The sequence below is a fragment of the Lepisosteus platostomus genome, chromosome 1 (genome assembly GCF_059453375.1).
Source record: "Lepisosteus platostomus isolate fLepPlt1 chromosome 1, fLepPlt1.hap1, whole genome shotgun sequence".
Taxonomy (NCBI): domain Eukaryota; kingdom Metazoa; phylum Chordata; class Actinopteri; order Semionotiformes; family Lepisosteidae; genus Lepisosteus; species Lepisosteus platostomus.
In genome coordinates this window covers 21066792-21081377 of record NC_142611.1, presented here as the reverse complement: position 1 = coordinate 21081377, position 14586 = coordinate 21066792, and the positions used below count along the sequence as shown (strand labels likewise).

Sequence of the window (14586 nt, the reverse complement as noted above, 5' to 3'; positions counted from 1 at the left end):
GTTTAGGAATATTCCCATAGTATAGTAGTCTACATTGTCTATGAAGTTTAAGTATTAGTTAAAAAGTCATTTTTTAATTCTTCAAGCTTTTAAAGGAGAATATATTTATTGTCAACTCATTGTACTGTCTTTATCTTGTTTAATTAAATATAATCCTTTATTAATATCTAAAATTAATAACTACTGTTTCCTCACAGTTTTTAGTACTGTGATGAAACTTGTAGTCTCAATGTGTTTGAGTTTTTTTAGGCAAACTTTGGCTAGCTCTGCAGATGCTGAATTTCAGAAAAATAAAAACAAATGGCACAAATGTGTGAACAGTGACAAGATCCATTCATAAAAGTCTCTTACTCTGACAAGCAAGCCTGCGCCCGACTTTATAGACCCCCCTGCTGGGTCACAGAGATTATATGAATAGTGTTTTCCAGCAGGAGTTGCCTTCAATAAACATACAGTACACCACAAGAGACAGATGCTCTATTTCCATAAGTAGCATGCCCACCATCTTGATATTCAAAGAGCTGTACAATCCACCCATCCCCAGAGTTTCAGTGTCCCAAATGACTGGGCTACAGTACTTTTACATACAGTACCTACTGTATCTGAAATTTCAGAAACAAACCCACCTTGCAATTGGTTACATTGTGCACTACATGCATCCTTTGAGGTATATTTTTTCACACAAAGTGTTGGTAAAAGAAATATAAAATATTTTTAAAAGATTAATGACATTTTATTGAGTTGAGTGTTTCCTGGTTTTGTTTAATTCTCCCATTTATACAGTATAATGATTTTTGTTTTAGAGATGTCTTATTTAGTAGTTCAGGAGGGTAGCTGCATCAGCATGCGTAGGCTGCAAAGGAACAAGTAATAGGTTTATTCCATGCTGCAATGAAAAGAAAGAAAACACACGTTTCGGCTGTGGAGCCTTCTTCAGGTGAACACAGCTGAAAAGATGTGTTTTCTTTCTTCTTTTTTCAGCATGGAATAGATCTATTACTTGTTCCTTATTTAGCTAATGTTTTATTTGATTTTTCTAGAGGTTATAGAAACAACTAAATTATGCTAAACACAGCCATCTAAATGAACAGCTGCTGATTTCTGCTGAAGGAAATCAGCTGCTGAAGGAATGCTGATTTCTATTATACCATCATCTGTCAGAATTTTTTAAATGTCCGGTGTGTTAAAGCTGGGATCAGATAGAGAGATATTAGATGGGTTTTAATCATTCTTGCTAAAGTCTGTCAATATTCACATATAGAAAGAATAAGAAAAATGAGAGACTTGAGAAGGCTTACCCCAGTGTTTGCTTTAGAATATGAATGAAATTTCCATTGTAGTCACACGATCCAACAACACTCCCATCCTCTGAACTGAATTGAACCCAAAACAGTCTTTTGTCAACAATATCCAGAGAGATTGTTATAAGCCGGTGAGTTGTCTTCAAAACTGTTGTTGTCATTTCACCTTCAAGATTTGCCCGATGGATGCTTGGCATTGATCCATCCGAAATCCAGAAAATCATGCTGGAAGCGAAAAGATTGGACTTTAATAATCGATAAAAATAATAATTAATTAAAGTGAGAAATAATGACAAGAAAAGGGAGAATATGGATGACAAAAGCTATATACAGTATGTCTGTCTGAAATGTAATCTGTCTTCATGAGTGGCAATATTATTTCAGCTACAATGTTGTTAAATGTTGTTTTGTATTATGGTATTGTTCTGTTGTTGTATTGTATTGTTGTTGTATATGTCATATGTTTATGAGCTCTTGATGTGTATGACAAATTTCCTTAGGGGCAATAAAGGTTCATTTATAATTCATTCACTTAGAGTGTTCTTAAGATTTCTAATAATCTTGTTTCTTGACCAAACAGCTTGGGCCCCCATGTAAATAAAGAGGAATATGGCTAAGAGGCCTATCTGCTAAAAGACTTCACAAAAATAATTCCAATGCTGAACCATCCAATAATATATAGTCTAGATGAATGGAGCCTAGATGGGTTCCATTAAGTCTGTAGTCCCCAAGACAGTGGGTTTCTACCCAAGACAGTGGGTCAGAGTTTACTCCTCATCAACCAAACAAAAATCTACTGTACCAATGAGGGACCTGCATGATCTGTGCCAGGAGCATACTTGATAACATCCTAAACCAATCATCAGCTGTAATGTTGCACCATAAAAGCTAGCACCCAACTAATTTTGTTGGTGTACTCACAGACTCCTCTTCTCTCTCTACACAAACTAAACTAGTATTCCAAACACATGTTTAATAGTTACTGTACTTCACAGTAATAAAGACATATTTTATGTGTATAATATATAATATATATATATTAAAAAATATATTATAAGGGACTAATAAAGCCTGTTAGGAAGACCAAAACGCATTTTACAGTCTATATATTTTGACTTGATTAACTTTGATCTTTGCGATCCCTGAGTGATTGATTAGCCTTTAGTATCACACCAGACCGTGTGTTGTTATGCACGTGTTGGTGTTATATCAATATTTAGTATATTTAGAATCCAGGTGTGAGACCTTAAATGATTACATTTAATTTATTCTGAACACTTATCAAAATATTCTTGCAATTTACTGTCCCAATTTCAAATTGATACAGCAAATTAAAATCCTCACATCACTGTACAAATATTTAGTTATGCTGTTGATGCTTTATTGCTAGAAAACGATGTGCCTGAAAATAGCCAACCTCCACTCTATCAGAACAGTGCATGAGGGTGCCTGACCTTGAGGTTTAACCCTCAGCTCCAGTTTGTATGCCTGTGTTATTACTCAGGTGTAAGAGGGTAATAGGTGTCTCCTGGGTGAAGGTTGTGTATGCGGAGATGTTGTGGTCATGAGGGGTCAGAGCAACATGCAAAACCTTATGAAGTGTGCTGCTGTGTTGTTTGTGTTTGAATGCTGACCACTCCATGAGAAAGTGACATCTCTTGGTTACCTGTCTGAATTACAGCTGGCAGAAAGGTGCGATTTTTCCACCTTGTCAGAGAGCCCAGGCTTTTTATCAATGCAGCCATAAGCTTGCCTTCATAACTTTTGACTGAGAATTGACCCCGAATCTGTCTAGTCCTATATACTGTATATATATACTGTACACATATACTGTATACTGTACAGTATACAGTATACAGTATACACAAAAGTTTTGTTTGCAATTTGCACTTTATGAAGAGTTGTATCAATTAGCAGACCTTATAAAGTCTGTTTTCCACTGGCATGAATTAAAACATTTGGATGCCTAATTCTAAGTTTAAACTTAGCACACTGCTTAATTTAACTATTTGTAATTGTTTGTTCATTATTACCATCTTTTGCAGGTATTCAACAGGTGATTGGAGAACATTATAAATGCTGCAGAAATCATTCATGTGAGTGAACATGGAATAACAAGATCTAATTAAGAAGGAAATCATGATTACAAATACAGAAAAAATAAAATGTGCAAACTGAATATGTAAAATTGGTAACTGAGGAGAAGTATTGTAATCTTCAAAAAATCCAAAATGTCAGGATTAGATTTTAGTAATACATTTTATTTGATGTATGAAATGATTATACTTTCTCACAATTATTCCATAAAAAGTAAATGAAAGATTTATTTCATGGAAATAAAAATGCTCTTTATTTCACCCCAGTGAATCTATAGCCTTGGCCCTTGTCCATTGCTGTGCAAAACACCATAGCATGGAACTGCATGTCCAAGGCAGTCAGATCACACCTAAGTGCCAGTCATGTTTGAAAGAATGTGGTTGTCTGGGGTTCTGGGTTTATAGCAACAGGCAAACAAAATTCAAAGAACTACAGAGACTGGAAGAGTATTATATGGGCTTAATTGCCTATATTATGTAACTTATGTAACCGGAATCCCTGTCTTGAGTACTAAATCTAGACAAAAACAAAAATGGAAAGGTAGAACCAAGAGAACAATTCAGCAACTTTGTTCAGCGTTACTTATCCAAAGGACTTCTATCTTTTATGTTACACTAAATGCTGGGTTTATACTGATAAAGCTGATGATTAGTTGCAACTGTTGGCAGAGATGGAGTCCAAAGTGATTATTAAATTAATGAAAATATTACCTGTTGTTTGGATCAACAATTATACCTCGCGGCTGAGAGAGGTTCTGCAGAAGGACCTTTACATTCTTTCCACTTGTCTCAGCTGTTTCAATGTTTCTCCTTCGGTGGTTCGTCCAAAAGACTCTGTTCCGTTGCCAGTCCACAGCAAAGCCTGAAATACCTTTTCCTGAGGAAAGCACTTTCTGAAAGAATGTAAAACACCAGATATTCAATAAAAACAAAACAGAATTACTGTAACACCTTTAAATGAGATCACCTTAATCAATGCGAAGAAAGAGTATTTATAAAACTGTATTTATAATGTGTTCCAAGCATACTCACATGGGTTCCTTTACTCAACACTAAACTTGAACAGGCAGTTATTTTAAAGTGTGTCCAAAAGCATAATTCAATGCATTCAAAAAGTGTGGGATAGAACAGCAGTGAGGTTACAGAAATGTTGCTTGTTCAGTAAGTCTAGTTTTGAAAGAGAATTATTATCATACTCTACACATTTGAGTATAAAGAGACTATAAGAAAACTAAAGCACAAACTTGAAAATTGTTCAGAATTATTGCAGATGCTTACAGCACTCAAAATCCCATTGTAGGATTAAATGGGTGTGCATAGCTTAATTTATTTTCAAAAATACGTTAATAAATCTGTTTAAAATAGATAAAACACAAAGAATTTTAAAAAGATTTCTAAATGAATTAAATGTTGCAGCTTGTCAAACAGTTTTAATTATGTTGTTCATCGCAATGTGAACTAGATATAACCAGGTGTCAGTGACGCCATTAAGGTACACGATTTTACAATTTATAAACTTCCCACATTAAAGTAAGCTTAATATTCCTATCCATCCTCTACAGTATGTATTTAAAATTGCCCTTAGTCAAAGAAGGTAAATCAGAAATTAATTTCAGCACTGGTCACAACATTGACGTAATTACTGTACCTCCTTTTTTGTTCCATTTATGAAAGCCCTCTCAAGGAGACCTGCAGCAGAGTTCACCCAGTATATTCTACCCTCACTGTAGTGGTAATCAAGAAAGACTGATGTCCCAGCATTGGCTACTATCCTCCTGAGATTCCCTCCATCTACATCGATCCTGAAGATTGCATTGCCAGGGCTGAAGATAAGATAAGGGTCTGGAGCTTAAAATAACGACAAAAATATTTATTTCACAATTGGTTTCATTAACCCTTTATAAAGTTTTGCTCAGATGAAAAAATAGTTTTAATAAAAGCTAGTAAGACCTCATTGCTTGATTCTAGTAACTACTGCAATTTTCTAAGCTACAGTCTTACGGCATTATGCAAATTTGTTAAAGCCAATATTTAAATATACTGTACATTATGTATAATTCTACAACCTTGAGAAAATAGCCAAGCAAAAACTCAGAGATGCACAATATATGCCCCCAGCTGGGCTGTCAAAACACGCAACACTCTTTCTTTAAAATTGCTTACAGAATTAAAGGAATGTGGAACACAGTACCATTTGTGTTTAACTTTCTCTAAACTGTTAAATTGACCTTTCAAGGTTTTTTTAAAGATTGTAGGAGATTTTTAATTACTCTGATTGTCAAAAATGAAAACAATGAAGTAATGCAAACAACTTCTTCTTACAGGGCTAGTAACGCACAGTTAAAATAAGGTAATGGGCCCTTGACTAAGTTCAATAGATTGGGTCTATCTCTGAGCTCCTTCCTGACTCACCTTTTCTCTGCATCTTCACTAGATGGCAGCTCCCAGAAATCTCTTAGTAAGAACACAACAAATCAGAACTTGAATCAAGACCAAATTTTCTCTGAAATTAATCTTTTCAGCATCACGGGCATCTCCACCTTAATTTTGAAAAGTTAGCTTTTAAATAAGTTTAATATCCTACTGTGGTACTTTAGAAAGTTATTTCTGCCATGGCCAAGACTACAAAATAATATAAAGATCAAGAGAATCAATTCAAAAAGCAATGCAAGAAGCCAGATGAAATATAATAATGTAGCGCCACGCGAGGCGCTTTATCATGCGCACGCAAGGCAGGCTGAGAACAACGCCTGGGGGCGGGACTACGGGACTGTATATAGAGGCTGGGGTCTCCAGCCCTTTCCCTTCGTATCTGTGTGTTAGTGAAGATGCAGCGCTGTAACTCCTGTCCTTGTGTGTGTACCTTTCCCGGCTCAAGTTCAAGTTAATAAATGTGTTCAACCCTATTCCCTGAGTACCATGCCTGCTCCATTCTGTACCGAAACCCGAATTTGTTACAATAATATAAAATGGTACCAGCAACATCTGGAATGTTTGAAAGTAAAGCAATGATACGATATATGAATTTAACAAAGCTACTAACAAGAGAATGTCATTTGAGGCCATTCTGGTTGTGTGTAGCTTAATGATCCCAGAATCTCATCCATATTCTTCTTTAGGATCCCAAGGAATGAGTTTCAACAATATGGCTGGGTGGTTTGTTCCAGACACCCACTATTCTTTGTAATTCTAAATACTTTACATTTGTATTACCCTTTCCATCTCAATGGATCCCAAAGCACTTTATGTATAGGTGGGGACCCCCTTCTTCCATCATTGAAGTGCTGCCCCCACCTGGGAGATTGATAACCAAAGTTGCAAGCTTGCAGTAACTGCGTTCAATGACAATGCAGATGTTCTGGGTGCACATGTCATCGGCTGCAAGGCCTACAAATGTATTAATAATAGGTGTTAAAAATCAGTCCACTACCCTATTATGTATCAAGTACTGTACTATGAAAAAGTTCCTAGGTAGCAGAAAAATAAAGGATTTTAATTGAAATACAGGTTAGGCCCTGTAGTCCAAGGACAATTGGTTTAAATCTGCGTGCAAAGCCTCCAGCTTTCACCATAGTCTCCCTCTGAGCGATTTGGTTTGAAAGTTTTCTTGACTTGTTAGGAGTGATATTAATAAGTAACAATTAATAACATCCTCAGTGACTGGTTGCCAGTGAGCTTGTTGTATAACTTGAGGGGTATTGTTACACGCTAATTGATTCTTTTTTACAAAAGCAATTGAGAACTAAATAAAAATGCATCATACATAGTATTTCAGTAAAAGTTATCTTCTTTTTTTAGAAGATGGAATATTTTGGAAAGAGCTCTTTTCAAAATCTGCTTTCATTGTTGATTCCTTCTCAGTTTGCAAGGAGTAAAAAGATTTTCCCATGACTCTGTTTTATGTACATTGTCTTTTATGATTATCCTATAAGTGTATGAAGACAAATTAAAGGCAATAATTTTTGTATGTAAAACAAAAAATGTTAGATTTCTTTTTAAGTCATTTCTGAGACATTAGTTCAAGATAGCACTCTTTAAGGTTTCATATAACACTTTTGTATTTCATGAACTTCACTTCAAGATTTTTAATGTTCTTCTTGTAGTGAAAATGTAGTAGAATCATTATTGAGTCTAGTCACATTTTCTGTGCTGTGAGATTCAAATAAGTCATACTGCTCTGGTACAAAGCTTGAGTATCCTAGCAACACCTCTGTTAATGAAAACTCTCCTGTATGAACAAAGACTGTCTGAAAGACACAACAATGTCTTTGGAATGTTATAGAAATTAAGCCTAAGATGGAACCCCCCAAAACATGGAGACAGTGCACCACTTTGTGTGCATAAAAATGGGAATAATAAAACCATTCAGAATTCAGAAATAACACAATTAAATTACATATAAACTAAAAAGCCTGTTATAAAGTCTGTACATTTAGAGGGTACTATTTTTAAAATTGTTTCTGAGAAAATCTACCCCAGTGTAAGTTGTATAAAGTAATTTTGAAGTTTCCACAAATTCTGCTTCAAAAGAAAGCGGCATTTTCCTGTATCAAAAGTAGGACTTTCAACCATAATATTCCATTATGCTGACAAACTACTCTGCATAATAAGACTGCATACAGTATGTGAAACCCAGAACCAACTGTAACACAAATTAAAGTACAACATATGTACTGTATATTATGGGCATCAACCATTATTGTAAAGCCTCTGGTGGTGTTTTCTACTGTTACACCAACTGCTACAACTTATAGGAATACAAAAAAAAACAAACTTGTAATGAAGTGATCTAAATCATTTCAAGGTTAACTATACATTAGTTGACAACAGAAAGAACTGTAGTAGCTAATCCATCACATTAACCAAATCAATCAGTGAAAGCAATACATGCCCTGTACTGTATCTGCAATGTTTGCTTTGTACAAAGTTATATATGCTATCTTATTAAATCAATTCCATTTTTCATGTAGGGCTTAAATTAACATGAGGCCATGGGCTCAGGTCTCTGCATCCTATGGGTCACTCATTGTCCCAGTTCATCCTATAGATGTCCACTGTGGCTTAAGTCTGGGAAGCAGAGTATCCATAGCATAACTGTTACATTCACATCATACAAGAAAGGCATTGTTACACAAGCAGCACAATAATGTGCAGTCGTGCTGTAATGCTGTCACATCAGGTGCAACATGAGGTCCAAGGATTTCATCAAAGTAGCACTGACAGATTGCTACCAATCATGTGGAGCAGTGTTTCAACTAGACATTACCTCTCAAACTGCAACACACACACACACCTCCTCATCTACTACTCTGCAGCACAGAGCAATAAATGTATTATTCTGCACTTCTCTGCCATACTTGCTGACATCCATTTGCAAAACAGTGCTATTTTGAGGACGTAGCTAAAACTACTAGCAGGCCTACCAGAAGTGTTGCTCTGACATACTAAGGACACAAAGGCATTGTCATTCCTTTATGAGATTTTCCATCATGGCTTTGTTACTATAAACAGGTTAAATCACTTCATGACCTGTGGCCATGAGTTGATTCATTCAAGTGTATCACAATCAATCAGGAATCATCAATTAATCAAAATGAAGTCAAACCCATTTTGCCAATATCCTTATTTTTCTAAAAATATACATGTATAAATTGAATGACAAGATTTCTTTGGTGCTCTGTATGCAGAATATCAATTCAATTCAATTTTATATGTCACAATACTTACACAGGTGCATAGTATAATGAAAAGTGTTTCTCATTAGTCTCTCAGGTGCAGTATATATATAAAGAACAGCAGACAAGACAATAGAAAATACAATAACAATAACAGTGTAAACAACAGTATGGTAACTGTGTGACAGTACCCATATCTGTAAAAAACTGTGCAAAAGTAAACAAACAGAGCAAAGAACACAAACAGAACAAAACAGTCCAAAATAATAAGGTGAACAGTGCAAAATAATACGGCGATTACAGTATTCACTGGTATATACTGTATCTTATACTGTAACTAATACATTAGGGCATAATACATTATCATAAAATTGTAGGAAGTCCTGTGAACGATAAAATACTTTTTGTGTCAATACAACAGGCGCTAAAAGAAACGTTTTAATTAGAAATCTCAATTTTCTATTATATACCCAACTACTTTGAAAAACAAATCTCTTGTTTTTGAAGTTTTGTAGATGCATTTTCTGTACTCCACAAGGACAATTAGGAACATGCTCGTCTAGCACACCCACCTGTCAACTGCTGTCACTTATTTCATTACACTGTTAGAAGACTTGGTACCTTTTGTTGCTGTTTTTGCAAGGAACAGAGAGCCAAGTGAGCTCTGGCTGACCAATGAACACCATAAACTGGTGCCATTTTGAGAATTGTTTTTGGCTCCACTTGAAGAAGCCTGGGCATAGTCAGCAAATCATATGACCCAAATTCAAACCAACATGTCTGGGGAATAGAGAATAACTTGGTAGTTACTAATTATGCAGCTTGGTAGCTCACAGACACATGTTTTTACAAAAATGTAATGATATATTTATTAGTGTGTGGTGTGCTGGAGGATACTGTAATCAGAACAATGGAGTTGTTTCAAGGATTTACTTTTATAATGGACTAATACTAAAGAGGGACCAAGTAAGGCTGTGTCTTAACTAAGCCATGATACTGTACTATATAATAATAATTGCTTATATATGTCACACTTTCATAAAAAAGCTAGAGTGACCCCTTTGGCTGGTAAAATCACTTCTCTAAATCTTGTTTTCTTTTTTTTTTAAACTGGTTGCATTTAGCCTTTTCTATAAACTTTCTACAAACACCAATTATTTTTCTTTCTTCATGCCTCACTTTGGTATTGCCAAATGCGGATCAAATCGGCTTCATTACTATAACGCTCATACTGTCATGGGAGAAATGAAGGGCATTTTCCAATTCCAAAATTTACCAATTTTTAACAGGGCTACTTCAAATTAGCAGAGCTAAGGCTCTTGCTGACAACACTGCAAGCATACAGGCAGCCAACAAATTGAGGGTTAATACTTTTTGAACTTTTTTTTTCTTAGCAATATTTACAGTACAGTCAATATAAGATTACAGAAAGATAACACATGTAACCTGTGATTGCATTTGAAGATAAAGAAGAAATGGCCTTAATTTTGTGCTGATAAACACATCCAAGAGATTGCCTCAGTTTTGTGCTGGTAATAAGTCGGAATTTTTCCTGCTTTTTTTTCCTTGTTAAACTAAACCAATATACTGTATTTAGCAAGTATGCACGCTACACTAGTTTAGTAATATCATACATACAGAAAACCTACTACTTTTAAGAAACAAAATAGCTGTACAGTATTTCAGAGTATAGGTAATGAAGGTTACAATTATACGCCTTTATAATATAAGCTTATTTTTGTTGTCGATTTTTAAACAAGATGATATTTCACCACCTCTCAGGTTTGAGTTTCTCTAAAGTGCTGTATTATGATGAATTATAAAATTTAATGAGTCGAATCTTAACTTTTGGAACTCTCTACTAGATTGAGCTCTCATACTTGTATTTGCTGGAGTGGAATTCCCCCCTTATCAGTTTACTACAGGTAAGTCTGATAATCCCGAAAAATATTGTAATTGCAATTGATTGAATACATTCAAAAATTACTGTACCCTGAAAAAAGTACCCTGAGAAAAAGACAGATGAAAGATGACATCCTGTATTAATTCATCAGCTTCATAGAATGCAGTGTATATTTTTATTTATAAAGAAATTATCTGCACAATTCAAAAATGAATCAAAGTGTAAGAAAGCATTAGATGTTTTTTTCTAAAAGTTATATAAAAATAATTAACAACTCTTAAAACTCAAACATAAAGAGCTCAAATGTATCAGTATAGCAGAAAGTTTAAAAAATAAGCAAAATCTTGCCTGTAGTGGACAGGACAGAATCTCTACTTTCATGCACATCGCCGGGGAACATTTCTCAATACAAGACACAAAATGGCCATGAAAGTTCTATTATTTGAAAAAGTAATCATCGTATTCTCCGACTTCCATCAGTATGGAAATTGCTGTAGGCTGTAAGGGCATCCTTGAGTTGTATTCAGGTCAATCTCTAATGACTTGTCTTGTGTACAACCCTTAGTAGAAAAAATAGCAATTGGAAACAACAAAAATGCTTTTACAACTACAATTAAAAAACTTTCATTGAAATCTGTTAGGAGGCACACCTAACAATGGAACACTATGTCCCTCTAACTCATTGGGATATCTTTATTATCATTATTTGTAATATTCATGGTAACACATTCATTATGAAACCTGTTTTCATTATACTCAGCAATTACAAAAAGGTACAGAAATAGTTAAAATGTAATTATATTTGAATAGTAGAAGATTTCTTCAGCCTTAACCTATTAGTTATAGTAGCTTGAAGACACATTGTACACACACACACGCTGTACTGTATGCACACACACATACTTCTTTGTAGAGTCTGTGCCCTTTTATTTAACATTTTGCAGTTTGAAATACTAAGATAAACATATAAAATATGAAAATCACCTTTCAGGAATTCCTTAATCCCTACATAGGTTTTCTTTTCAGGCAACACTGAAAATAAGCTCCAGCATGGAAAATTGTAATTTTTTATACCAATTACAGTATGCAATATTAGGTATGAAAATGTGATTTCACACCACTTATTATGTTGATAAGTACATACAGTACATATATCTTTATATACATATTCAGATGCATAAATCACAGTTTTGCTGAAACAACAAATACCACTGATTTAATCATTTAATTTAAGAAAACTTTACAACTCAGTATCCCTGGTAAAAGGTGAAATAATATCTGCTGACATGTAAAACTTTAGGAACAAAATTTTCTTTACAAAGAAAAAAATAAAATATATTAATCTACTGTACACTGAAATCACCAGCTTTTAACAATCATGTCTGTGTGTGCTACTGTGTGCAACTGTATATCTGAAATCTGTAAAAGTCCCTATAGTTTCCAGTTTTTTTCTATTTCAAGAAAGTGATGAAATAGATTAATATAATATTATGTGTGTAAAAAAGTATTTTTATACAACTAGTACAAAAGTTACAATTCTTTAATATTTCATCTATTAAATAGTTGTCATATATCTCTCTTTTTTTAGGTGGAAACAACAAATCCATTAAAAACATTGTGCTTATGGAATACAAAACAACAAGTGTTCTCTAACACTTTATCTCCTGAAGTGAAAAGCCATTATGAGCTAGATAGTTAATTGAGGGGAAAATGCATTACTTTATAGCCATTGCTCTTCTCTTCTACAGATGGAATGAAGGTTTGGAAATCGATTATGCAACATCAAAAAGAGAGAGATTTGGCTTTACCTGTAAAATCCCACTTGCAGTATAAACGTTCAAAAGGAAAAGCGCAACACATTTAATTTTCATTCCTGACCTCAATAAAACAAATAATAATAGAACCATGCCGAGATTCTTGTTAACATTAATACCTCTTGTTCAATAATAGTCTGTAGAAACCAATGACGTGACTGACTTAAGCGCAGGCAAAACCCAAACACTCTAATTAAGGACTCACCAACACAGGTTGAATTATCCTCAGCCAGATGGTATCCATTCAAGCATGTCTTTTCAGGGACCAGTGTATTGTTTGCCACAGCAAAACTGACCACCACTGTCAAAAACACAGCAAGTAACATAATCCTGAGCTCTATGTTGGCCAGGAAGCAGCACTTCACTGGTACTCAAGCATTTCCAGAGCCACAAAAGCATGAGAAATTCCCGTAAAATCCAGCTGAACCCTCCTTAGATACTAGCATCTTCTCGGGGGGCCTCTGAGCTCAGGGAGAAGAAGGAGGTTCACATCACCGTCCTCTCGTGCACCCCACAGCAGTGACTTAGTGAGGAAAATACTGAAATCTCCAACCCAGGTTACTTAGCTGTTTTGGAAGCAAAGTATGAAATGCCTGACACTCTCATGGCAAATTTTACACATTTCAGACCATGGCTCCGGAGGGGTTTCCTTACATGAAATTCTCTAAAGGAATTAGAGTGTTGGAATAGAGAGTCAGGAGAAAAGTTCCAGTAATTCCACAGTGCCCTCATCTGCTTCAAACACTTCTTTGCATTGTTGTTTGAAAGAACATGTGCCTGCCTTCGTAGATTCTTCTCAGGCTAATAAGACACCCCTCTGTCACTAAGCTGCCACAGTCACACCCCCCTTCGCTGTTGTTAATGACAAAAACTGAAGCTTTGCTCTGCAACTGAAAGCAGTGGAGTAGTGCATTGCAGAGTTCTGAATAATGTGGGCCAGTTAAGCATATGAAGGACAATGAGTTGCAGACACTCATGGCTAACAATAAAACTGAATATTTAAAATGCTGAGCCCTCTAAAAGCAGAAAACAATTGCCTTTAGATTTTTTTGTATTCTAATATCCCAGATTGTTGGCAAGTTCAACCTTTTTTAGACAAAAATGACTCTCAGAAAACGGCTAAAAAAATAAAATCATACAGATTTTAATAATGTCGATTTTTTTTTATCTACATTACACAGTATATGATGCCTCTTCAAAGTACTCAGCTCCTTCCATAGATGTCCCATTTTGTTGTATTACAAATGTAGCTTTTTTTTCAGTGAATATTTTAAATTTTTTAATCAAAAATGAATGTTTAAAACAAACACTTTCATGCGCCAAAGAAGATACATGCCTGCTAAAACTGCAAATAATTTATAAACAGTGGTATGTTGTACAGTATATAAGACACAGTAGGCATTGTACTTTCAATTGGTTAATTGTATTACTTTCACGTTTTTATTTTATCATTATGATAACTGACATTTTCTTCCAAATGGCGAAAGAAGGAACTTTCCCTCTGGAATCTTTTTAATTCCTGTTTTTTTCTGTGATACACTAAAGTATTCATTGAGAGATTCATTCATACCTTACCATCTAATTCATGCTTCTGACAGCTTTTATGACAATTAAATCCTAACTCTTCTCAAATGAAGATGCCATCATCTTGATCAACATTTTCTGCTTACCTGTTTCCCGCATCATTCCAGTCCTGTGAGTCTCATTTATTTATTCCATTCTTAACAACACCTCATATTTCAAATAGAGCACTTACTCCCTGTGCTCCTATTCAGACTCCCAGCTCTACCTGCCAAT

General features: G+C 34.9%; 1 protein-coding gene across 4 annotated transcripts in view; it reads right to left on the bottom strand.

Moving 5' to 3' along the window:
• Positions 1 to 13603, bottom strand: part of egf (epidermal growth factor) — a 60514-nt gene extending 46911 nt beyond the window's left edge. For 2 of the 4 annotated variants that reach the window (XM_088627215.1, XM_088627223.1), the window contains exons 1-4: positions 12995 to 13602; positions 5046 to 5245; positions 4109 to 4290; positions 1299 to 1526 (exon numbers count right to left, since the gene is read on the bottom strand). In XM_088627215.1, coding sequence (XP_088483341.1) covers positions 1299 to 1526; positions 4109 to 4290; positions 5046 to 5245; positions 12995 to 13115 — 731 coding nt within the window. In that variant the 5' untranslated portion in view covers positions 13116 to 13602. Of the gene's footprint in view, positions 1 to 1298; positions 1527 to 4108; positions 4291 to 5040; positions 5246 to 12994 lie in introns of those variants that run through there. The other 2 variants (XM_088627234.1, XM_088627231.1) reach the window with 2 other exon arrangements.
• Positions 13604 to 14586: the final 983 nt, after the last annotated feature.